The 24,948-nt window shown below is 37.6% G+C and overlaps 2 protein-coding genes and 1 long non-coding RNA gene across 4 annotated transcripts; 2 read left to right on the top strand and 1 right to left on the bottom strand.

Annotated features, from left to right (window-relative positions):
- Positions 1-128: 128 nt before the first annotated feature.
- On the top strand, positions 129-1,343 carry LOC123314736. Of its 2 annotated transcripts, none has more exons than XR_006537863.1 (2): positions 129-571; positions 774-1,343. It is a non-coding gene; the product is annotated as an uncharacterized LOC123314736 (long non-coding RNA). The 2 variants fall into 2 exon arrangements; XR_006537864.1 differs by having other exon boundaries at positions 129-695.
- Positions 1,163-4,936, bottom strand: LOC123314735 (splicing factor 3A subunit 1). The gene is made up of 12 exons (XM_044900048.1): positions 4,672-4,936; positions 4,335-4,499; positions 3,964-4,138; positions 3,750-3,909; positions 3,538-3,691; positions 3,174-3,364; positions 2,507-3,118; positions 2,332-2,451; positions 2,130-2,277; positions 1,763-1,941; positions 1,522-1,695; positions 1,163-1,465 (listed from the first exon to the last, which is right to left on the bottom strand). The coding sequence occupies exons 1-12, from the start codon at positions 4,766-4,768 to the stop codon at positions 1,364-1,366; spliced, it is 2,277 nt and encodes a 758-aa protein (XP_044755983.1). The 5' UTR covers positions 4,769-4,936; the 3' UTR covers positions 1,163-1,363.
- Positions 4,937-5,716: 780 nt separating this feature from the next.
- Positions 5,717-24,813, top strand: LOC123316042. Its single transcript, XM_044901952.1, has 22 exons — positions 5,717-6,112; positions 7,661-7,768; positions 7,824-8,109; positions 8,429-8,820; positions 8,892-9,088; positions 9,145-9,541; positions 9,639-9,859; positions 9,919-10,071; positions 10,175-10,476; positions 10,528-10,603; positions 13,212-13,241; positions 15,622-15,803; positions 16,688-16,908; positions 18,352-18,528; positions 21,543-21,739; positions 22,844-23,039; positions 23,095-23,440; positions 23,569-23,725; positions 23,790-23,960; positions 24,019-24,214; positions 24,272-24,377; positions 24,431-24,813. Exons 2-22 carry the CDS (start codon positions 7,684-7,686, stop codon positions 24,567-24,569), a joined length of 4,227 nt encoding a protein of 1,408 aa, XP_044757887.1. The 5' UTR covers positions 5,717-6,112; positions 7,661-7,683; the 3' UTR covers positions 24,570-24,813.
- Positions 24,814-24,948: the final 135 nt, after the last annotated feature.

Here is a 24,948-nt window from a genome sequence, read left to right as displayed (position 1 = left end):
TCATATTGATGTTATGTGGGTTTATTATATTCTTTGATACAAAAGTTTAGAAAAGAATTCATTTCTAAACTTTATCAATATCAATTTACACGTTACGGAAAGAATTGATTCAATGCACTCACATTGACGTTCAAATCTTGCTTTTCGCTCTAGGTCCAACGATGGCTAAAGTTGGGAATGATTTCCGGGAGATCCCTTAGCAGCCCAGCCCTAAAAAGGGACAAGACTGTAACTCTAAGACCCTTCAATCATTCCTTCTCTTCGACAACCAAAATGCCCACGAAATTCTTCAGGATCGAAATCAATTCACACAAAATCACGCCATTACTGACTCATTGAATTCGCGAAAGACGACAGATTTGAAACTTTTGTTTCTGAGCACAAACGCAGAACGATGCATTTGCGCAGGAGATCGCGCGAGAGCATGTCACTACGTTTAAGTTTGAGTCAAATATGGGTTTATTTTCGAATCGATTCTTGTCGATCATTTATTATCAGTGGATGTTATGGATGTTGGAGTCTCCAAAATTTCTTTTACCTATTTGTATAATTGGAATCACTCATTAGGCAGGTTTGGTCTTTATTTATCTTTGTGTATATTGAAATTGGATTGTCTGTGGTTTGTGAGTATCGTAATTTTGAATTTTTTGTACGTTTTCTCAACATAATCAATTCTTTTTGATTGTTTGTCTGAGGTAATCAGTTTGGTATCTGTATTAATTGGTTCTTCTGTCTGAAAATTGCAGTTTATATCCATAACTGGAAAATTTCAGGTTTACCGAAAAGTTATGTGAAGAAGCTATACCGGTTAGTATGCACACAAGTCCTAGAGCATCCAGACAATTGATAATCTTCCTGTTCATTGTTCCAACTTTACTTTCGGCAATCCTTCAATATTACTTTTGCAAGCATGAGCATCTTTCCAGTCAGGTAGGCGATAAACAAACTAAACCTAACTTTTTCAACAATAAGTCATAGAAAATTGACGTTTCATAGCTGTCAGTGCATGAGCATCAGAAAAAGTGTTGCCATATTTCCGAAATACTCCTGATACTTTCGAAATTGCAAGGTTTATAACTCAAAATGTTAAGGCTGCTTTAAAGGCTCAGTCATTGTGGTAGTAGTTCGTTCAAAGGTCCCAGGGATGAATGAATACAAATTATTTCATGAATTTTTTTATTACGTCCCAAGAAAAAAATTCTTCATCGAATTATTGTTACATAGTTTTCATTACAATCATCGAATTAATAAATTTATCTTTTTTGTAAATAGATACAATAATATACGTAACTACGATGAAAATAACCTCCAAATACATCAATAAAATAATCAATCGTAAATAATTAGAACTCTTATTTGATCTTCATTTCTTTCTTCCACCACGTTCTTTCACTTGCAACTGAATAACTCCACCTTGTACCATATTGTAATAAGCCAGCGTGTTGGAATCTTTGAAGAACATACCCTGCAACCAAAAAAAAACATCAACACCAAGTACCACAACGATAGAACCCAACTTACATCGTAGAACAGCTTCTGTTTGGCCGGTGGCATCCCTGTTTCCTCCTGAATCTTAACCTTCAAATTGGAAACCGACTCACCCAGAGGCAACGTCAAAGCCATCACCTGCCCATTAAGCTTCCACTCAGACTTCTCCGGTGCCACAGGAATCGAGACTTTAATGTTGACCGGACTCTGAAATAATAAAAAAATTCGAGGTTGAATCCGAAAATGACAGTTTTTTGACATCACTCCAACTTACGGGATTCCTGGCCAAGAATACTTCTTCGGGAACGAGCGAATCCTCGTTCCTGGCCTTTTTGTTCGAAGGCTCATCGTCCAGGTTGACTTCTGCTGGATGTTTCATGGGGGCACCCATCGGCGGACCCATCTGGGGCGGCATGGGCGTCACGAATCCAGCCATCGGAGGAGGCGCGGCCACTGTAACGATCAAAATCAAGGAAAATCAGAAAATAGCAAAATTTAAGCAAAACTAATCAAAAATCCAGAAGCTTCTTGAATAGAATGAAGTTTCTCAACCTAATGTCATTTTCCTCGATGACATTTCCTTGACAGATGAGTTAACCTATAAAATTTTGACAGAAACTTCAAACTCAATGTTTACTCACTCATAATAGGCGGGGGTCTCATCGGAGGCATTGGAGGAGCCGGCATCATCATGATGGGAGGTTGAGGGGCCAATATGGGTTGGGGCTGAACGCTCAAAGCAATCGTGGGAGCTTGACTGGGCACGGCTTGAACTGGAGGTTTGACAGGCTGAAAAAACAACGTTTAAAACAACACAAAAACAGATCAAAGAAAGTCACTTACAGTCGGGTTAGGTACCGGTTGGGATTTGGTGACAACGGTCGAAGACTTAGTGACAGCCGGTTTGGGCACATTTTTCGGACCAATCTTCTCCTTCTCTTCGTCTGGCAACAATCCCTTAACCTGAAAGTGTGTAACATCAAAAAAAACCTGCAACAGTTGAAATTTCCCAAGTTACCTTGTGGATTTGATGGATCTGTTCTTCGAGGGTAATGTTGGCCCTCGCAGCCCTCGTAGCAGCCTCCACACTAGACGTATGACCGTCCCAAGTGACCTTCTCGTCTTTCCTGACATCCTCCTCGCCTATCTTCTTACCGATGGCGGTTTCTTCGTCACCAACACCGAAAATATCAGTACGACGCTCCGCAAGAAGCTTGAGACTCGCATCGATGGAGGTCCCTCCGGCATAGACGGTCTCTTGGTTCATCTTCTCCGATACGTGCTTGTCTCTCTGCTCCACCCATCTGGGGTCCAACAGACCGATCCTCATGTGCTCCTGGACCTTGCTGGCCGGGATCTTCTCCCCGGTTATGGGGGAGATCAAGTAATCGTCACCCACAGTCGGTCTGGCCACTTTAACGGCCTGCTTGGGGTCGTATTTCTTGACGAGGACTTTGTCGGGGATGGGAGGTAGAGGCGGCTGCAAGGGAGGCTGGGACGACATTTTACTGGACTCGTCTTCGCTCTCTTCCTCCGAGCTCTCTTCTTCCATGTCCTGGACTCTGTTGTCATCCTTTCCGTCTGTCTTCTTCCTGCCCGTCTTGTCCTGCATCGTGCTCAAACCTTCATCCTACAAAGAAACAATTAAAAAGTCTACTCTAGTAGGTTTACCGAGGTAAACTCACAGCTGGTTCATCTTCATCGCTCTCCAGCTGCATCTCGATGTCTTCGCCTTCTTCTATCCTCTCCTGTATCAATATCCTGGCCCCTACTTCTTCCGGGGTCGTTGGAGGGGGGAAATTCCCGATTTCGAAAGGCTGATAGTCGACCGTCTCAACAATGACAAAATCGTGCCAATCGATTTGGGCATAAGCCACTGAAAATACCAAATTTCATAACTTGAAATGAACAAATTTCACATCAAATTCCACTGATGAGGCTAAATTCAACTCTTGTATTTGCAACATTGCAATATAGCCATTCTCTATGGTTCTAACCTAAACTGTCATTCTTGACAGTAAATTAAAAATGGATGAGAAGTGAACTTACCTCTTTCCCTTTCTAAGACTTCCTCATCCTTTGCTTTTTGAGCTTCTTGATACCGGAGCCACTCTGCCCTATATTTAACTTGTTCTAATACGGCTTTAGCACTCTTCGCTTCATCCCTGAGTCTCTGCTGCATACTTTTCGGTGGAATCAGAACCTGCAAAAGTAATCGATTGAGAATATGACAAATCTTGACTACTTCTAAATCAACTCACCTTAGTATACTGTTCCAAGAGTTTTGTGAAATACTGAAAGAGCGAATGCTGAGGTCTCAAGAAATCGAATTGGAAATTCCTCTGCTCTCTGTTCATCAATTGGGTCAAAAATTGCCTTCCGTTACGCGCTACGAATTGGGCTGTCAATTTCACTATATCCCTGAAAAAATTGATATTGTTATCGAAGAATCGGACAAATAAACAATGTACTCACAGATCTAGAGCCGATATAGACGGTGGATCAGCTATGAATTCGAATTCTTGAGGGGGTTCTTTGGGTACGAAAGGTTGCTCGATTTGTCTCAAGATTTCTTGTTGTTTTTGCTGAGCAGCGGCGGAAACCGCAAGTTTGTTAAGTGCAGCTGGTAATCCAGCTGTTGGCTCTTGACCTACAAAAACAAAAATTGTATCTTCGTTGTTGAGAAACTGTGCAAATTATAGTTTGTTGAATATTTCAGAAGTAATCGCTCTCGTTGTTTTTCAAGTCATGGTACTCAAGGTTTGAACCGAATACTAATATATGGCTACGAATCATCATGAATAGGTGGAATGTGAAAAAAAAATGGGTAGGTTTTGATTTCTCACCTTTGCCTTCTCGGAAGTCATTGACTTTATGTTGGTAGTATGCATGGTATGGATCCCCGGGATTAAGAAAGTTGAACTTTGGGTTACCAAGTTCGTTGTGTCTGATACGGGCCTCAAACTCTGGCCCATTTCTCGCAACAAAACTAGCTGTTTTGTCAACGATATCTGAACGGATTCATAAGGAAAAACCAATCAACTGATGGAACTAAAACTTAACGGCAAAAAATACTATACCTTCTTCATTGTTTCATTTCCTTAATCAATCAGTGGTTCTGCTTCTTCTAGAGAGAAATGTAGATCTGAAACCAACTAGGTAAAACGATATGTGAAAGGATACTTCTTACTTCAGGTGGTGGATAAATTATACCAACCACAGGATTGATTGGTTGAGAGGACTCGTCATTATTATCATTAGCTACTTCTAGAGCCGGCATTTTTTCGGTATCGTTTATGCAGAATATCAAGAAAGTATAGCACGATTCATAACTTCGAAATAAATAAATAAATGGAGCACTGGCACTAATTAGTAAAAGATGCTAACAGCAAAATACTAACATAACCTCAACTCTCAACCACAGATACTTGTCATGCTCAGTCATTTCGAAACATTGAACCAGAGAGGAATTCCTCTTTGACTGAATTTTTCTTCTCTCGATGCATCGAAAAGCGAAGGAAGTCGATAGACGATTTTTTGAAAAGTTCGATTATTCATCATTGCGTTCCAAAATATCGTTATCAATGTTACTGTTCCTGACGTCAAACCCTCGATTCTTGGAAAACATCGTGTTTTCAGTGCAAAGGCCAATAATCTTGAACTCTAATTTTTTAGTTCAATTTTTGATATGGATTGAGAACACGACACTCAGCCAATTTGACCGGATTTGGACTCATATGGCAGTGGCGTGCTAGTTTTTAATCTTTACTTCACCTACTATATCTTTTCGATTGGAATATAAGTGTACTTATAGAAGTGAAAATGTGTGCAAGGACATCAGAGCCTTTGTAAGGTGCAAAATTGGTTTTTGCTTATTTGATCTGGGTGGGAGACCTCTAGAATATGTTGTTATCCAGTGTAAATTTTTTTCAATAAATTGAAATATGAAAGATTTGAAATTTTTTTTATTCGGTTTCCTCTTCAAAATATGAGCTGCAATAATATCTATGTTGGTTTATTCTAAAACACAATTCTACAAGTAATCAACCAAAAAATTTGTAGATATAGGTGGACATTCAACATGAATTCGACAAAAAATTGGATTTTGATAAGTGGGCTACTCGGAATTATCAAAAGGTCATGAGAGGTCAATGATTCATAGATCTTCCAGAGGGGCTCGCTTCTCATTAAAGGGAAGGGGTCTTCACCAGCTTCATCCAGATAATCCTATCACTAACAAGTATTCATTGGGAAAGATTCGATTCAAGGTACAGCCTTATCACTGCTTTTAAACGGAACCAATTGCTTTCTTGAGGAAGAATAAACAACTCAAGCCAAACTACTGAATCGATAATCTCGATAATTAGTCACAAATCTTTGCCAGAGCTGGATCAATGGTATCTCGTGCCAAATTATTTTTTTTTTGAACGATTAGCATACCTATTCCTATTAGTGAAACTGAGCTGGTGTTGATAAAAGGATAGTGTTGATACTTTTGTTTTCACCTGTTATAGTAAGTAGATTATGTGCGAGTACTTAAGTGGGATTATTTACAGTAAAAACTTAATGTGTTAACTGAAGCCTGCAGGGTATGATCTAAAAACTTTTGGATTTGTGTTATGAGGTAAGAAAAAATAGCTGGTACGATATTTGTTCATTTTTTGGATACAGTCATTATTTTCATGAACTTTTTAAAAACTACCGCCATTCCAAATCAAATTTGGAATAGATTTCATTAGATGCAAGGGTGATACCTAGTGGTGCAAGTTATCTGATCGTTGTAAAAAGCATTCTTATGAGTAGACTATCGGAAATATAATTCCTTAAAATTGGGTACTAGATTAAAGTCAATAGCCGATTGATACTTTAGGTTCTAAAATTTATCGTGTTACCTCTGTTGCTGTTACCTCATTAGTGTTGGGGAAAAGCATGGATTATAAAGAATCCCAAATGAATTCAAATATCCAATATATAAAGATGAAAGAATATTTTTATCGCAACGAATGAGCGATTGACAGATCTATTTCCATCTCTTATATGCTATAAAGGTTGGAAGCATAGTCGTAGATGACGAAGGGCACGAAGAATAACGTTTTTTTTTAAATCAAACATCAGGTCATTTTCATGAATAAGTCCCAAGTGACGTCATGTATTTATTAGGCAAAACTTCAGAAAATTATTCAAAATTTCCAGTTCATACTTTGTTTATGGGTCATAAAAATTTATATTGAGTACTTATCTCAGTCGAACTAGATTAGGATTTTGTGGTATGTTGATGTTGATCAACAATTCAGTCTCCTTCTGACCAATAGTTAATTATGATTCAACAACAGTCTGCTTAAAATGGTCTTTGTACTATGCGTTATTGGAATCAAAACAAACAACATCCTTCTTAACATAAATAGGTAACGTTAATGTTTTATTAATACCAGTTATTCCATTTTCCATCCCATCGACTATTGCTGGTCATATTTGTAATCGATATGGGTGTAGATATTTTACAAAATTAAGTGACCATATTCTTGATCGAGTTGATGCAGTGATCTAATTAGTATGTATCTTTTATTCTAGATGCATATTGAAACGTTATTCTAGTATCAAAATGGTATTGGGCTTGTGCTTTTAGCTTTTCCTTATTTTCTTTAATTTTTACCGCTCAATTTCAATTTGGAATTGGAATATTTCAATGATTTTGAGAATGATGGGACATGTGTGAATTTCCAGAGTTTTTGTCATTGAATACACATAAAAAATAGTATCCCGAGTTAGGAATCGATTATTTACCAAAAAATATCGATTGAAGTTTATGATTTGTTTCATCGATATTTTCTGATCCAGTTGAAAGAACCATCGATAAAAATCACAAATCTCAGTGCATCAAAACATCAAAATTTCAGTACCTAATTTCCTTTCTGTAATCGGGAAAACTAGTGAAGTATTATTCCAATTTTAAAAAACTTCCGTAAACATCGATTAACATAAATTCTCCAGATTTCTTACAAATCTCCTAGTCTACTAAAAAAATCATTAACTGGGGTATTTGGAAATGGACATTATTTCACATTTCGATTATTTCTAGATAGGTAGGTATGCGGTTAATAAACTCCAAAGGTTCAATATGAACAATAATGAAGATTATTTCAGTTAATTTAGGTTTTTTATATAATTTCAGATAGTGAATCTTTTAGAAGAAAAATGAATTATCCTGTGATCTTATTCATTGGTACACTGCTATTCTCCTCTTGCTATGGATGGTCTTTAAACAGCGACAATTCAAAAGGTTAGTTTCATCACTAGCACAGCACTTTCAAAGTATAATCGCAACCTTTTTATAGATACTCATCAATTCAAAGAGGATAACTTGTCTAAATTGTTCCCTAACAAGAAAATCACCTGGAAGGATATCAACAAAACTATAGAGTTCGTTCAGAACATATACGACAACATGGCAACCAGAGAAAAAATCCTGGGATATGCCGAAGTCCAAATAGAACCTGGTACACCATCTCATGGACATTTTATAGACAATTTTCCGGATCCTGAAGCCACCGAAAAGATGAAGTTGTCGCTGGAGGTAGTCGCCGCTTCTGCGCAGGTTGCTTACGAATATTGTACGGCAGAGTGAGTACAACATTCGAAATTTCTTAAGATAATTTGAAATTTTTTGAAATTTCTTGAAATATTTTCGAACTTTTTTGAAATTTTTTGAAATTTCTCGAAATTTTTTGAAATTTCTTGAAATTTTTTGAAATTTCTTGAAATTTTTGAAATGTCTTGAAATTTTTTGAAATTTCTTGGAAATTTCTTGAAATATTTTTGAAATTTCTTGATATATTTTTGAAATTTCTTGAAATATTTTTGAAATTTCTTGAAATACTTCTGAGAAATCTTCTTATCGACAATCTATAGACAATAATCAATCAGTATCCTCTTCCTTCAGGCTTTACCTGAGTGAGGAATGCGGAAACAAGCTCAGACTGATCCAGCTGTGGGGCACGATCCTTCACGACGCCTGCCACAAGCTGGGGAAAGTATGCACCAAAGAAGATACGTACGCTAAATACAGGGCGATCGATGGATCCTGCAACGACCCCACTAAGGGAGAAAGAGGGCAATCTTTCACCGTATACGGAAGGCTGTTATATCCAGACTATCTGGGAGGTATCAAGGAGATAAGGAGGTCGGTCACCAAACAGGCCCTGCCTTCTGCAAGGCTTATAAGCTCGAATCTGGAGCTGAATGGGGTGGCCGATAAGAAGAGGAGTTTGGCAGTGCTGTTCTGGGGGCAGTTCCTAGAACATGACTTGTGTCACACCGCCATGAGCAAGATGGGTGAGTTCTTTTGGTCATTTAGAATGAGAGTAGTTTTCTTGATAGTTTTTCTGAACCCCGAAATGTCCCAGTTCATACAGGTAAACCCATAGAATGCTGCGATCCAGATGGCAGGACTTTCCTGCCAAGATACGAGCACCCCTTCTGCATGCCCATAGCAGTTCCTTCCAAGGATCCATATTATGGCGACAAGGAAGTCAGTTGTATCTCCTATGTCAGATCCATACCGGCTATAGGTCAAGACTGCTCCATGGGCCCTATGGAACAAGTGAGCTAAAACTCCAACCATCGAAACTCGTTTCCCACGGACTTCTCTGCTTGCAGATCAATCAGGCGACGCACTTCTTGGACGGTTCCCAGATCTACGGCACCACCAAGGCTAAATCGGACCATCTACGGGAATTCAAGATGGGTCAACTGGCCGTGGACGAAACCAACAAGAACTCCACGTCGTTACCGATCTCCAAGAGTCCGCATTTCGACTGCCAGCAGAGGAAGTTCAACGCGCCATGTTACCATACCGCGGATAAGAGGGCGAACAGCGATCCCCACGTGACCGCCCTGTACACCATCTGGTTCAGGGAGCACAACAGGATAGCCTCCAAGCTGGCCGAGATAAACCCGATGTGGGACGACGAGGTGCTGTTCCAGGAGGCTAGGAGGATTGTTATAGCTGAGATGCAGCACATTACTTATAACGAATGGATTCCTGCAGTTTTAGGTCAGTATAGTCTTCGAAAAAGTGTGTTTTTTCAGGTTTAGGATCTTAATAAAGGTCCTGGTGCTGCAAGATGTTACAAGTGACATCTTCTCCGCAGGTATTAAGATCAGTAAAGGCTACAAACCTGACGTAGATCCCTCAGTGAGCAACGAGTTTGCCACTGCAGGTATTAGGGCCCTACAGTCCTCCCTTTCAGGCAAACTCAGCTTGGTGGACGAAGAAAGCAAGTTCATCTATCATGACAATACCTTCGAAGCTCTTTTGAAGGAGATGATGAAGAACAAGTTCTCCGGCAGAACGTTATATTACATTGGAAGGGTGAGGATGCTCGAGATATAAGTGTCCATCAACTCAGCTCATAAAACCATTCGTTTCAGCTCAAAGAAATGACTTACGGCTTCGATACACTCAGCTTAGACATCCAGAGAGGCAGGGATCATGGTCTGCCATCCTACAAGTCATACAGGACGTTCTGTGGCCTCAAAGATGTCGATAGTTTCCAAGATTTGGAAGCCTTCATGCTACCCAAGGTGAAAGATATGATCTCAGTCCGATTTTTGATTGTTTGACTGAGAAATCATGAAAATTACCTAGTAAAAGTTGTTTTTTCGTTCAATTCGAGAATCTTTTCAGGCTGTAGAGGTCCTGAAGAAGAGCTACAGGAGCGTGGAGGACATAGATCTCATTGTTGGAGGCTTGGCAGAAAAACCTGGAAAGGGTCTCTTCGGACCGACCATCACCTGCATCTTGAAGGAACAATTCGAGAGGACCATAGGCTCTGACAGGTATTTCTTCACGAACAGAGATCAACCGATGCCTTTCAGCGAATCCCAGATCAACGAGATCAAAAAAGTGTCGTTCGCACGTGTCATCTGTGATAATGTGGATAGGATTGACAAGATTCAACCTAGAGTATTCGAAGCAACGAGTCAAAGGTATGAGCTAGAAACTCAAAGTTGATCAGTTACCTACTAATTTTTTTTCAGCAATATTCAAGAGCATCTGTGCGAGTCAAAACTGATTCCTAAGTTGAATCTAGGGTTGTGGAGCACCAACAGATTCGTTTACACGTAGGTTTTCCCTAAAAACAAGTATTCAATACTGTGTATCCAGAGGGAATCAGAAACACCAAAGATGAGTTTTTGAGGTAGACGATAAAATGTATTATATAATTATGTTGTTAAGTATTAAGTTTTTATTCGTTATAAATAAATTTTATTCGATGAAACCAGAGTTTATTCTGATGAGATGAATCTAAACTGATCATTTAGTGGTGGTATTCTATTTTTGATACGAATTTCAAGATTGGAGTCCAGCAGGTTTGCCAAATAATGGCAACTATAATAAACGTCTTGCAGAAATGTTTTCATGATTTCTTTCCCAAGTTCTAGATGAAATTCAGAGTGTTCTCGTTGTGAAAACTTCCCATACGCATATTTCTTCGACATAGATGAATAGATGAGGACAACCTTAGGCGTGATTTACCTGAAATAAAATTATAATAACGATCCGTTGCAACATAAAACTTTCATTATTCAATTCGTTATTGGCGAAGGCCCTGAAAATGGTTGGGATTGTTGATCATGACAGCGTATAATGGATTAATTGGTGAATGAAAGACAGATTTATCTCACATGCCAGCCAGTTCCCAGTACCAATTCACCAGAGAATAAATAGGTACTCCCCACTTCTAACCTTAACATTGAAACTATCCAGAAGAATTTTGAAACACTTTCGGTCAGGCTGATTGATTCTTACGATTTGTAGCACCAATTTCAGATTTATCTGTAGCCATTTTAAGAGTTTCCATCTGTTTTGAAACACTGGACCATTTTTTTCCATTGGGGTAAAACCATGTACTTGGTTGTTTATATTGAGACAACATTCACCTCATATTGATTATGTTTCTCATTCCGCATGTCTTCAAACTTTAATTAGAGAAAATTTTGAGTTATTCTCTATTCATCGATGCCCCTTTAGGGAAAAGAGACAATAATATATTCAAATGCCGGAAACAATTTGTTCATATATCGCTACAAATAACCACTTTCATCCAATGTAAGAGTATCTATTAAAAATTGAATGATAAGTAAACTGGTTCTAATCGATTCTCGAGATCGTATGAAAAAAAAGTATGTAACTTGATCATTTCACGATCAATTGAGCTGGAATGCATAGACGCGATGCAAATGGAAAAACAAGAGTACAGGGTGACTCAGAGAAAGCGATATATTTCAGCTTTTCGCAATTCTATCAATGTAATCGGGATAATTTAGAAGCTGAGAAATTCTCAGGAGAAGAAGGTTATTTTTCAAGGGCAGATTTTCATTTGAATACAGAGTTATTATCCACTTACTCTTGACTTGTAAAAAGTCTCCTAATTTCAGTCCAATTCAATAAACAAAAAACATTGCCACACCTACTCCAATTTTATATAATAACTGTCGAAATGTCGGCAAATATGTAATTGCCTACAAATTGGTCAAGTAGTGTAACTTATTATTATTACGTCGATTTCTTCAAGCATATTCTGTCATTCGTCTCGTTTCTTCGACTATTGTTCTCTGTTTATAAATACTCTTCGTGAGATATTGGTAATTGTTGTATGAAGTTGTTTAGGAAATTGTTATATATTGTTTTTTCTATACAGGCGAATCATATTCAGACTATTATGTTAAGTGGATGGAAAAAAATATGAAATTTGCTACACCCTTGATAATCAAATTGCTATAATTTGGTTACCAAGAAGAAAAAAATCATTTTGAAGCAAATTTTCGATATAACCTTGTCAATGTGAGGTTGAAAAGTTTTTCTGGAAGCCAGAAGCTTATGATTAATCAACTACATAGCTTCAACTCAGGAAAAACAAATACTGACTGATTTTCCATAAAAGGTAGAATATGAATTATTGATCAGAGCAATGTTTGTTGCACTTTCCCTTGAATTCAGAAAAGTCAATTTCTTCATGAACCATGAGATAATGAATTTATGCATGATTGATTACTTTTTATTCGCATTGCAACAAATATGTCAATCATACTCGACTTTAATTCACAAGAGAACATATTTCATTTGAAGGCATTGTAGATTGTAATTATGCCAGACGTTTTTGAGATGAAGTATCGCTTTTAATTCACTCCGAAAAACTGTTGATATCTCATTTGAATCGTTGGATATGTCAACCTCATCAGTGAAGGAAAGAATCAATCATGAACTCTAATTTTGAGATAAACTCTTCAGGAGTTCTTCTTGTAGGTATAGTATCAAATGAAAGGGGTCACTATGAGGGATGAAATTTTGTACAAAGGGATGTATGTGTTGAAAATAATAAAAGACAACTTCTTATCAGACCATCTCCAGAGATAGCCAAGTGTCAGATCATTCCCACTGGTTGCTTCATCCACTAAATCGATTTTTCCCTAAGACTCCATCAAGGTATCTGATAACCGCACTGTGTGTCTAATCAGAAACCGCATCAAATGAAGAGGAAATATTCTGCCCTCGTCCCAGACACAGTCTGTAGCGGCTGGAGCAATTCACTTTCTCCTTCTGCTGAAAACTTATAAGAAGGGATGTGATAAACAAAAATATTTCAGTGATATGAACGCACATGACTCAATCTAATTCAGAGTGATCGTTGTGATAACAGTAGCAATTGTTTTGAGTGAAGGAGGTGGAGAACTTCCTCAAAGATACGCAGGTAAAGTACTCTCAAATTGTTCAACTCACATCCTGATAAGCTGATGATTAAATTGAAAATTTTTTGGCCACTCTCAGCATATTTTTTCCAAAAATATTTCTTGCGGGATCTACAATGTAGGTACATTGACAATCAGATTTTTTTTAACTGATAATTCATGGAGAGATTGAATTCCTACCAAAAAGTCATACAAAAATAGTAGCAAAATTCAAAATCGTCTCAAATATTACATTAAAAAAATCAACCCTCACTTTATGCCAGTTCCTGGTAGTACAAACATGTATAAACAAACATCTTATTTCTTGAATCTTGTGTCAGTATAATGGAAAAGCATTTACATTTCATTTGCCCAATGAAAATTCTCAGAATATGCAGTTCATATAATGTTCCCAAACTCTCTCAACTTGACTGTAAAACATAGATATACCTATAATAGGGCTCTCAATTCTTGAATTTAGTTCGAGCAAAAACTTAATTATCAATAAATTATTCTGACACATAGGAAGAATAAATAACTACATCATTACAAATTTCTCAAATACCTTTTAAAAAATTTTGCGAGAGTCTACAGACCAATGATTTTTGAATTTTTCGACAGACATCATATTGTAGAATGAAATAAACTCATTCCAATAGTTCTTCCTACGTTACTACCGGTTTTTCTTAAATTTCGCTTTACCATTCTCGCAGAATTCCACACCCAACTCTCCAAAATTTGAATAAACTCGTTAATTACTGTAATAGGTTGCTTTTCCTCTGATAAACCGATTAAAATTCATACAATACGCCGACAGTAATCGCTGAATGAAAGGTATCCATGAATTGTTTGCTTATTACTCCATTAAAACCGACAGTTCACGTATTTATCTTCTTCGATCAACAGTGGAATCATTCAGCTTAACTTGCTTTCCTGTAAAATGCGCTAATTGAAAGACTTCTTCCTTCAATCAGCACTTCCACTTTAATTAAATCTTTTGCGGAACTGTCTATAGCCCAGTTTTGGACTTCATTGAGTTGGCTGATTGAATATTTGAATTTTTATGGGCATAACTGTGCATTTCCCATCAGTTCTCAGCTTCAAATAAGAATAAAATTGAAATGATATAATAGAATTGAACCAGAATTGGAAAACTACGACTAACCTAAGGAATTGAAGAAATATAATGGGATAGAAGGAATTCTTATTAGATAATATAACTATCCAATTTTCTGAAGATAGTTCAGGACCTCAACTAATGATGTCTGATTAATTATAAATCCCGAAATTCATTTTATCAGACCGTTAAAATTCCAAATTGAATGTGGTTTACTTTCTTCATTGTATAATTTCCAAAATACGTAACTTACAATCACCGAATTAGAATATTTATGAAGGAGAAAAAAAAATCATAATACGAAATTAAACCAAGAATATAATATAAGCCAAAGAAAGGAATTATTCAGTGATAATTCCCCAAATAATGCGATGAATCAATTATATCCTTACACAATTTCAATTAGTTTCGGGTGAACAGTAATTCTGTGCTAATTATTTCGAATTACTTTACTAGAGAAAAATTTTGCAAGCAACAGTTAGAGTGAACAACTAGAAGGTGTAAAAATATGTATTATTTTCAATAATATTTAGAAAATAAAGGAATCCACATATAGGGGTGGCCTCTATATGTATTTAAATATCATATGTGACAAATCTTACGATCAAATGTTAATTAAAAAATCAATTAGCAGCATATTCAACCTAGATATACGCAATTAGAATAAGTAGCAAGTATATGTATGAGGTTGGTTCGATTTTTAAATTTTACTTTCTTATGGAACTGCAATTTTATCACTAAGACTGGTTTTTTGCATAATCCCTGAGGCAACTGAAGAAATTTCATACAGGTGAGAATTCTTGAGATATTCTGATTCAATAAGTTGGATGGGAAATATTTTATGAAAATAACATTCAGCCATTCACAATTTTTCCTAATTTATTTCTCGTTAATGAAGATCTACTTAGCCTATTGACTTTTACTACTCGCCTTGCTTTACATCGTTCATATAAACCTTCTGGGCAGAAAAGAAAAAGGTTATAAATCAGATTGTGAAACAGCTCGGTTTATGTTTCATTGATGACAGTTTCTGGTCTATTGGAGGAAGACAATAACCATCCAAGGACTCTGTACAACATGCGCCTACTACTCACATTAATTGTTCAATACTTATAGAGAACTTTCATTTGAATACAGATGCAGAATGACTAGCAAGAATTTGTTTGTATTCACATTCTGATGACATGCAAATTCGAACCATAATCTATGAATGAAAAAATTAGGAAACCTTCGTTTATTCAATGCTAGGTGTGCCCACATTGATCACAGTTTTTTCCCAATTTCAGATCGAAATGGACCTTTTCTACGCATTGTTCTTAGTATGCGGTTTCAGCAGAGCAATAGCAGTGGATCCACATTACAGTATCTTCCTACACCACAACTCTCCAAGGTCCTTATTTGATGTGGATTTGAACGACAATTTTCCACGTCAATTTGAACCAAACCCATCTTACGGTTTTTCAGTAGAGTAAGTTATAGACAATTTGAATGATGTGAGCCCTAAAAACATCAAGAAATTGAATCGAATATTGGTCTATAATGGTGTTCATGTACCTACGTGGATACGACTTATTCCACTTCATTCGCTGTTAAAAGCATAAAGGTACAATTAATACAGCGGAATACGAATGTTATGGTCAATTAGCTTTCACCAAATTCCGGTAAACAAAACATACATCTCGTCAATTTTATCGAGATCATTATTTGCCATTCTCTTTGTAATTTAGTGGAAAAATAATGAATGATCACCCAGAAAAGAAATCATATACAGTTCGTCAACCTCCAGAACAAGAATCTGCCCTGGAGGATTTTATTTCTTCCCTAAATTTACGATTTCTGAACGTAATAAATAAGATGGAACATGAAACAATTCGCCAGCTCCTTTATCTCATACCATTTGGAGTTGGTGTGTTGATAAAACTTCTTTGGAACTGGTTTTTTATATTTCTTGTACATCAGAATTGGTCTCTTCCAAAAATTCGATCCGAAATAGCTCAGTCTTTAGTTTGTACCCCGTGATTAAGGTTTGAAAGTTGCGTCAATCATGCCTTTTCATATCTGGAGCGTCATCAGCAATTTTTGGATCATGTGAGTGAAAATGCAGTGAGAACCAAAAGGCTTTGTAGTAAATTATGAACCTTCGATCATCTGGTCTTAGTATAGTGTCAAGTACTTTTTTATTTCACATTTTATATCGAAAATGATTCGAATTGTTAACAAGAGATTCGACAGATGCTGCCAAAACAAGATAGCCACCATTTCATTTCGAAAAACACTTAGAAAAAGTCACTAAAAGAGATTTACCATTTTCCAGGTTCTTCGTGGGTTCTCATCAATTTTTTTTCTTTTTAGCAATGGTCTCTTTCCAAACGGTCAAATCCCTAGCTTCCCCCAGCCCCAACCCCCTCCAACGACCCCAGATCCCTCAACTCTGGGCTGTGGTATGGCTCCAGCATCATGTCCAAACACCCCCTATCGCTCTTATGATGGATCCTGCAACAATCTACAGAATCCAGTGCTGGGCACCCCACAGACCAGATATGCCAGACTTCTACCCCCCAAATATGGAGACGGTAAGTGTAGTCAACCTTCACTTGTTGAGAAACGTCAGAATTGGCCAGTTGGACGAAAAAAATTTGTAGCTTTGCGTAACCGAATCACGATCTCTTTCCTGATTGTATTTTAGTCCCGGTAATAATGAAAGAATGTACCGCACGGTTTGTCATCGTAATTCTATTCAATGGTCGCTTAAATCCCGTGTGATAAAATCGTAAAAACGCGTAACTAGGTTGGATTTATGTTGGCTGCATATATTGTGTGGGCATGTTGGTACATTCTAGTGCATTGATGAAAAAAGTTGTAGACCACGTCTAGGAAATTCACGATGCAAGGTGTAATGTACAGTGTGTCTACGGAAAATAAACCAGAGGCCCATCAAATCTGGAAAATTCTTCCAAATTTCGTAACAAGATAGCTTTTTCAGGTGAACCAGGTCATCAATTCACCCACCTTAAGATGCTGATGTGATGGCAAAACACGTTAAAACCGAGAGACATGAATTTCTATACGATGTAACTAGTTTTCCAATTTTGACTAGGCTGCTCTTTAAGACAGCAGTCCATTTTTCACAGATAACATGGTAACAACCTGAATCTATGCCCTTTATGAAAATTGGTGCAACTTACACTTCAAAAAACCTATTTTTCACCCTGTTAAATCTTCTTCAATTGATCAGGACATCTTCTCCCCATTGACGAAAGCAATTTTGATCGTGTGTAAAAGTGCGGCTTGTTAAAAGTATTTTTATCTCACATTGATGAATTCCTGCATTTTAAAAGCCACTCAACTGGTATATTATTCAAATTAGCAGATATAAATGGTATTTCTCGCTAAACGTTGGAAATTGGTCGTCGTGTTTGGAATAGCTTCGAAGAAAGCAATGAAAATTTTCCGAAATATTCGGGAATTTCTTCTATGAAAAAACCTATTAGACATTCATGAAAAAACATTATCTCCTTCTGAAAATTAACTTCTAGATTTGAAAGAACGAAACCAGTCTTGAAATTTTCAAAATATTGTTGCAAATTTGGGTTTGTTGAACTACTTCTGACTCGAGATGATCTTAGAAAATACAGAACAACATTTGAATTTCAAATGCGGCAAGCCTATATTTTTCTATTGCTGTAAATTGAAGTCACAGATTTCAACAGTGTTGAAATCATTACGTAGTAGAAATTTAAGTAAATTTGGAATTCAATTATCACGCCTCAATGTCTATGTTAATGTTTTTTCGATGGCTTTGAGCAAAAACAGTATATATTACTTAACAAACAAGGCTATAGATTGTAATTTGGATCATAGCAGAGATACAGCATCATGGCAGAATATAATTTTGAATCTGGGTTACTGTGTCCACGCTGAAATGATTATTGGATAATTTTGTTAATGTGTAGGATGAAGACTGTCCTTTTTCTATACCGATTACCCAAATTCTGGACCCCTTTTTCATTTTGCAGGAGTGAGCTCGCCACCAGTGGCCAAAAGTGGAAGACCTTTACCCCCAGCCAGAGCTATAAGTTTGATCCTGTTTCCAGACGTCAAAGTCGAAGATCCAAAATGGACTCTGAACGCTATGCAATACGGTCAAATCATCACACACGACATGGCTATGATAGCTGGAAGTACCCAAGCTCGTAAGTAGTGCTTTATTCAAACCTCGAATATATCGGATAATCCAATATGATATACAAGGTTATATTGAAAAATTCTCAGCCTACTATAGAACCAAACAAAATTTCAAGGTCAAAATATTTTATTACTCAACATATTCTCCTCTTAATTGGATACATTTATCACAGCGAACCTACAACGACTCAAAAAAAATGTTTCTTATTGCTCTGCAAACCAGACATCCACAGCTTTTATTATCTCCTCGTTGGAAGAAAATTTACGACCTTTTAAACTTTTTTTTCAGTTGAGGAAAGAGTTGATAGTCGGATGGAGCCAAATCTGGTGAATAAGGGGGGTATTCTAATAATTCAACCCCTAAATCACGGATTTTTTGCATGTCAACATGAGATTTGTGTGCAGGGGCGTTTTCCTGCAGAAACAAAACACCTTTGGATAGCTTTCCGCGTCTTCTCTCTTTAATTTTTTCTCGTAGAGTGGTCAGTAATGTCGAATAGTAATCTCCGGTTATTGTTCTACCCTTGTCCAAAAAATCAATCATGATTACTCCATGGCAATCCCAAAAAACTGAGGCAAGAACTTTTCCAGCAGATTTTTGGACACGAAACTTCTTAGGTCTTGGAGAACCAGAGTGTCGCCATTTCATCGATTGTTGCTTCGTTTCTGGATCGTAGAAATGTACCCAAGTATCATCCATAGTAACAATTCGGTTTAAGAGGCCTACATCGTTTTAAAATCGAGCACAGATCGAACGCGATGCTTCTACCCTTGCACGCTTTTGGTCAAGATTCAAACATTTCGGGATCCATTTTGCAGCAATTTTTCTCATGTCCAAATTGACGTCAACTATATGATGAACGCGTTCGTATGAAATATTCAGTGCTTCAGATAACCGTTTCAGCCCAATTCGACGGTCTGATAAAATCATGTCATGAACTGCATAGATATTTTCGGGGACTGACACAGAAACTGGTCTCCCCGATCGGTCATCATCTTCAATGGAAAATTTACCTCTTTTGAAGATTGCAGTCCAATTTTTCACGGTCGCATACGAAGGACATTGATCACCAAAGGTATTAAGCATATCTTCGTAAATCTGCTCACCTCTTAACCCTTTCAAATACAGGTACTTGATAATGGCTCGATACTCCAATTTTTCGATGTTCACAATTTTGGTGGACCTCTTCGTTCTTTTAATTTACTGCGTAACTCTGGTTTACTTTTTCGACATCAAACTTCACACTGACACTTCTAATGAGTTATTGTTCGTTGCTATGGTAACGCAATATTTTTTTTATGCATGGAACTGGTCCAGCCTAACTAGATATTAATACATCCTCGTAGAAACTTGTAGCTTCTTTTTGGATCAGAATTTTTATTAGCGTCAGTGCTTTCCGAATACTCTTGAGAATATCAACAACGAAAAATCGATTTTTTTTCATTTGATTGAAGTCTTTTTTGATTGAAGGCTCCCGAAGAAACTTTGAAAGGAATTTTCCCTAAATCATCGGGTTTAAACAACTAAACACTTGTTATTCAAAGTACTTTTTTCGAAACTCTTACTTTCTACCAGTTCGACATAGGGGAAAACCTGAATGATAATAATTCAGAGCTCGCTCAACTGTTCAGCTCTGCGTTGCGACAACTTTCATGCCTATTTTTCATAACAGAGCGCGAATTCAGCGATAAAATTTTGAAACTAATAACCCGATAGAAATCGACTTCAACCGCATTCAATCATAATTAGTCGTATTCCATTTTAGAGTACCTCCCAGCCTCCGGCGGCTTCGTGGGTATCAATTAAACTTGAAATCGTTTTTTCCCAATCTCTCGCAGCAATTTCTCGATCACTGTCAGTCCCCAGTTTCAATAGCAACGTTCTTGAACTTGCCGATTTGGATTTCTTATTCTATCGGCGTCATTATGCCCCATAAGTCGGGAAAAAGAGAATACCTTGTTGTGTCCACCAAGATCTCCAGATATGTCACCACCAGTTAACTGGAACATCTGTTTTACATGTGTTTTCTCAAGAAAAACTGGGATATTTCAAGTTGTTTTCGTTATATTCCTTTTTTACTTAATTTTTTCTATGAAACTCTTCGTTTTTTTCTGAAGAAAACAAGAATGTCAACTTAAAGCGATTATTCCTGAAATAAATTGATGAAAGGTCAGTGATTCCTTTCAATTGTTGAGCTGTATATTACGCATGTCTGAAATAGATCAGGATAAATGATCCTCTATCAGTTTTCCTCAACTTTGTGTGACAGGAATTTCAAAATATTCAGTTCATTAGTGATTATCATAAATGACTGATTGAGTAGCTCGCTATTCAAATATATCCTTCTTTCAATTCTTCCTCTTATTGATTGAGAATGATAATAATTAATGGAAAGCGATTTTTTCCTCCGATGGAACAGGTTTCGATAAATGATTTCATTATCTTAATCAACACCATTGTTCCTATTGTGTTCGGCGTAAAAAAACATCACAGCTATACGAGATATTTGTTCGTCCCTAGCTCCACAGAAATTTTGCTGGGAATTTCGAAATGGGAAGGACATAACTAATCAGGTTGGCTGAGTAATTACGCGTATCAGTCAATTAATTCCTAGAAAAAGTATGTCGATATTCACCGAGCGTATAATTAAGTACCTACTCTTAAAACATACTGATGCAAGACTTTGAGAAAACAAGGGCGACAATTTCAGGGCAAGAATTCAGCTGCATGTCAGACGTTTTTTGTTGTGTAGCAATTCTTATTGAATTGTATTAAGGTATGACTAATTTGCTCAATCATTTGTCGATTGTTGCTCCAGAGTTTTTCATTACTAGCTAACGGATATCGTTAATGAGAAGGAAATGTCAGTTCAAGAAAAGCCTTCATAGGTTTTCTCACAAAACACCAGACAGAGAACGACAATCCTTTGAAATATTACAACTTAAACTCCACTAGTTCAAAATTTAAGAGGGGCCTCACCTACCTAAAGAATTTCACGGGCCCAATTTTGTCCCCTTGCAGAACCCCAGTCGACGAAATGCTGCAGCGAAACTGGTCAGCTCCTGGCCTACGCCAACATACCGGAGCACTGCTACCCCATCGTGCTACCAGATGACGACCCCATCACCAGGCAAACGAGCATGAGATGCATGAACTTTGTGAGGACAATCACAGATCGCGACCGGAGATGCGTGGGTGGAAATCAGCCAGCTGAACAGGTGAGTTTGTCACGAATCTAGATTGTGTGGTAAATGAATCGTGAAATGCTAGAAGTTTTAGGTCATCTGTAACAGTAGCAGTGGGACTGGACGGTTGATTGCATGAAATTACGTAGATTATCGGATCAGATGTTGATTTACTGTAACTATTGCATCCTTGAGATCGTTTGAACGATCAAAGGAGTTATAGCCACTTTAACTTCATGCGATCAGTTTCAGATTAGACACAAAGATGGTGCAAGGGTGCTTTCGGTGACCATGTCCCTCATGCCATCAAGATATGCCTGTTTATTTTATATCAGCAAACACCTTACAGAATTTCGAATATAAAATTATGCCCCCACCCCAAATTCACTCCTGGAGATGCCACATCATCGAGCTCCCAAAAAGATGGGGTCAGTTAAAAATTCGTCAAGACCGAACGGTTGCTTCAAGATCGCTGTGGTTCTCAGATTTTATACTAGAAGAGTTGCTTCTTCGGAATGTGTATTACTTTCCGATCTGTGATAATTTTTCTGGAAGATAATCCACTCTAAAGGTGACCTTCGAAGAATTCCCAAAAAGATGGGGTCAGTTAAAAATTCGTCAAGACTGAACGGTTGCTTCAAGATCACTGTGGTTCTCAGATTTTATACTAGAAGAGTTGCTTCTTCGGAATGTGTATCACTTTTCAATCTGTGATAAGTTTTCTGGAAGATAATCCACTCTAAAGGTGACCTTCGAAAAATTCCCAAAAAGATGGGGTCAGTTAAAAATTCATCAAGACCTAACGGTTGCTTCGAGATCACTGTGGTTCTCAGATTTTATACTAGAAGAGTTGCTTCTTCGGAATGTGTATCACTTTCCGATCTGTGATAATTTTTCTGGAAGATAATCCACTCTAAAGGTGACCCTTCGAAAAATTCCCAAAAATATGCGATCACTTAAAAATTCGTCAAAACCAAATGGTTTCATCGAGCTCGATGATGGGGTGAATCTGACATAGAGCCTTCGAAATCATCTATCAATAAATCATTGATTGATTTCGGTCTATTTTATTATATTGCTCGCTCTTTCTGCTTCACTTGTCCATTGAGAGTTCTAGTGTTGAGTTGTCATTTCTAGTTGACTGCTGTAAACCACTACCTGGACCTGTCCATCGTGTACGGCAACTCAGACCAAATGAACCAACAACTGAGGGAATTCAGAGGTGGAAGACTGAGCGTTGAAACACGTAACAACCAAGACTGGCCCCCTAGAAACAACAATGCTTCTGGAGTCTGCTCCATCAGGAACCCCCGTGAAGCTTGCTACGCAGCCGGTAATTATTCATCGATCAACTCCCATAAAACCTTCAAAACCCCTTTTCTTTCAAGGTGATGCACGTGTGAACCAGAACCCACAACTGACAGTCCTCCAGGTTATCCTTCTAAGAGAGCACAACAGGATCGCAGACGCGTTGGCCAAGCTGAACCCTCACTGGAACGACGAAACGATCTTCCAAGAGGCAAGGAAGATAGCTATAGCCGAACACCAGTTCATCTCTTACTATGAATGGCTACCAATCTTCATTGGGTTGGAGAATTCGATGAGGAACAAGATAATCTACAACACGCATCTGTTTGTCAACGACTACAAAGGAAACGTGGATCCTTCAGTCTTGAACGAGCATTCAACGGCCGCTTTCAGATATTTCCACTCTGCCATTGCTGGAGGTTTGGAGTAAGTGAATCAGATCTTTCAAAAAGTTCGTTATCAAGTAGCCTGTATGGCCTACTATACAGTGCTTTACCTTGAATATCATAGAAAGGTTGTGTCTGTCAGATTAAAGGCAATGTCTGATTCCACAGCTTGGTGACTGAGCATAGATCGAGCTATGGTAATCTTCGTCTTAGTGACTGGTTCAACAGGCCAGCAATCATAGAGGAAGGAAACAATTTCGCAGACCTTTGCCGTGGTTTGGGGACTCAACCTGAACTTATGAACGATCAGTACCATGACAGTGAAGTAGGTCATTTCATTTGATTTCTTGAAGATCCTTTTTCCTAATCAATCTAATGTTGCCTACCAGATCACGCAGTACCTATTCAGGGACGGTATGCAATTCGGCATGGATTTGAAGTCGTTCGATATCCAGAGAAACAGAGATCACGGTTTGGCGTCCTACAACGATATGAGAGCCTATTGCGGCTTGAAGAAAGCCTACGTTTTCGAAGACTTCTTGGACGTCATCTCTTCCGATGTAAATCACTGAGTGTTGAACGTTTGTTGGTGCAACTCCAATGTTTGCTTGTTTTCAGAACGTCCAAAAGCTGTCGCAGCTTTATGAAGACCCAGATGACGTCGATTTGACAGTTGGTGGTACTTTGGAGGCTCATGTGCCTGGGACCTTGGCTGGACCTACATTCTTGTGTATTTTAACCGAGCAATTTTACAGAACAAGGGTTGGAGATCGATTCTGGTTCGAAAATAGCAAAAATACCGGGTTCACTCTAGGTAAGCCCTAATTATAATGTCATTTGTCGTTTGTCAATTAATTGTTTCTTTTTCAAGACCAACTGAATGAAATAAGAAAAACTAGCGTGGCTCGCTTGATTTGCGATAATAGCAAAGATGTTAAATCTATGCAACCAAGAGCTTTCGAGAGGATATCACACAGGTAACATTTTTCCTGTTTCGTATTGTTCAGTAGAATTTAACGATTTTTTTTAGCAATGCCGTTGTGCCATGTGAGTCTTTGCCTTCGGTCGATCTTTCTCTATGGAGGGATAGGAATGGTGGTTTTTCTTCGTCTTCTATTCCGAAGAGCGAGTTTGAATTTGGACCGAACGAATTCTTTTTCAAGAAGTGAGATAACGTGAAAATTAAGAGACAATCCAAACTTTAGTCAGTTCAGTATGAGTTTTATTCGTACATATATGTCTGACAACAGTACTTTCTCCAAATTGTGTGCTTTTCTTCAACTTTTGTGTTGATCTTCAGGTAATTACAGCTATTATTTTTACTATGTGCAAAGTCAGTATAAGAAAAATTATTATAGTATAGGTAGTTATTTATAATTATTTTGTATGTTTGTATTAAATGTTTGTATAAAATGTTGTTTTCATAATTTATGCGCATTCGTCATAAGAGTGAATACATTTTTTAAAAAATGATGGTTGTCGAAATATAGCGCTTAGCTTGTATCATCACCTTATCCACTTATCGCGTTATTTTTGATATGAGAATTT

The sequence above is a fragment of the Coccinella septempunctata genome, chromosome 6 (assembly GCF_907165205.1).
Source record: "Coccinella septempunctata chromosome 6, icCocSept1.1, whole genome shotgun sequence".
Taxonomy (NCBI): domain Eukaryota; kingdom Metazoa; phylum Arthropoda; class Insecta; order Coleoptera; family Coccinellidae; genus Coccinella; species Coccinella septempunctata.
Note: the sequence above shows the minus strand (reverse complement) of the source record. Positions and strands in the feature narration are given on the sequence as shown.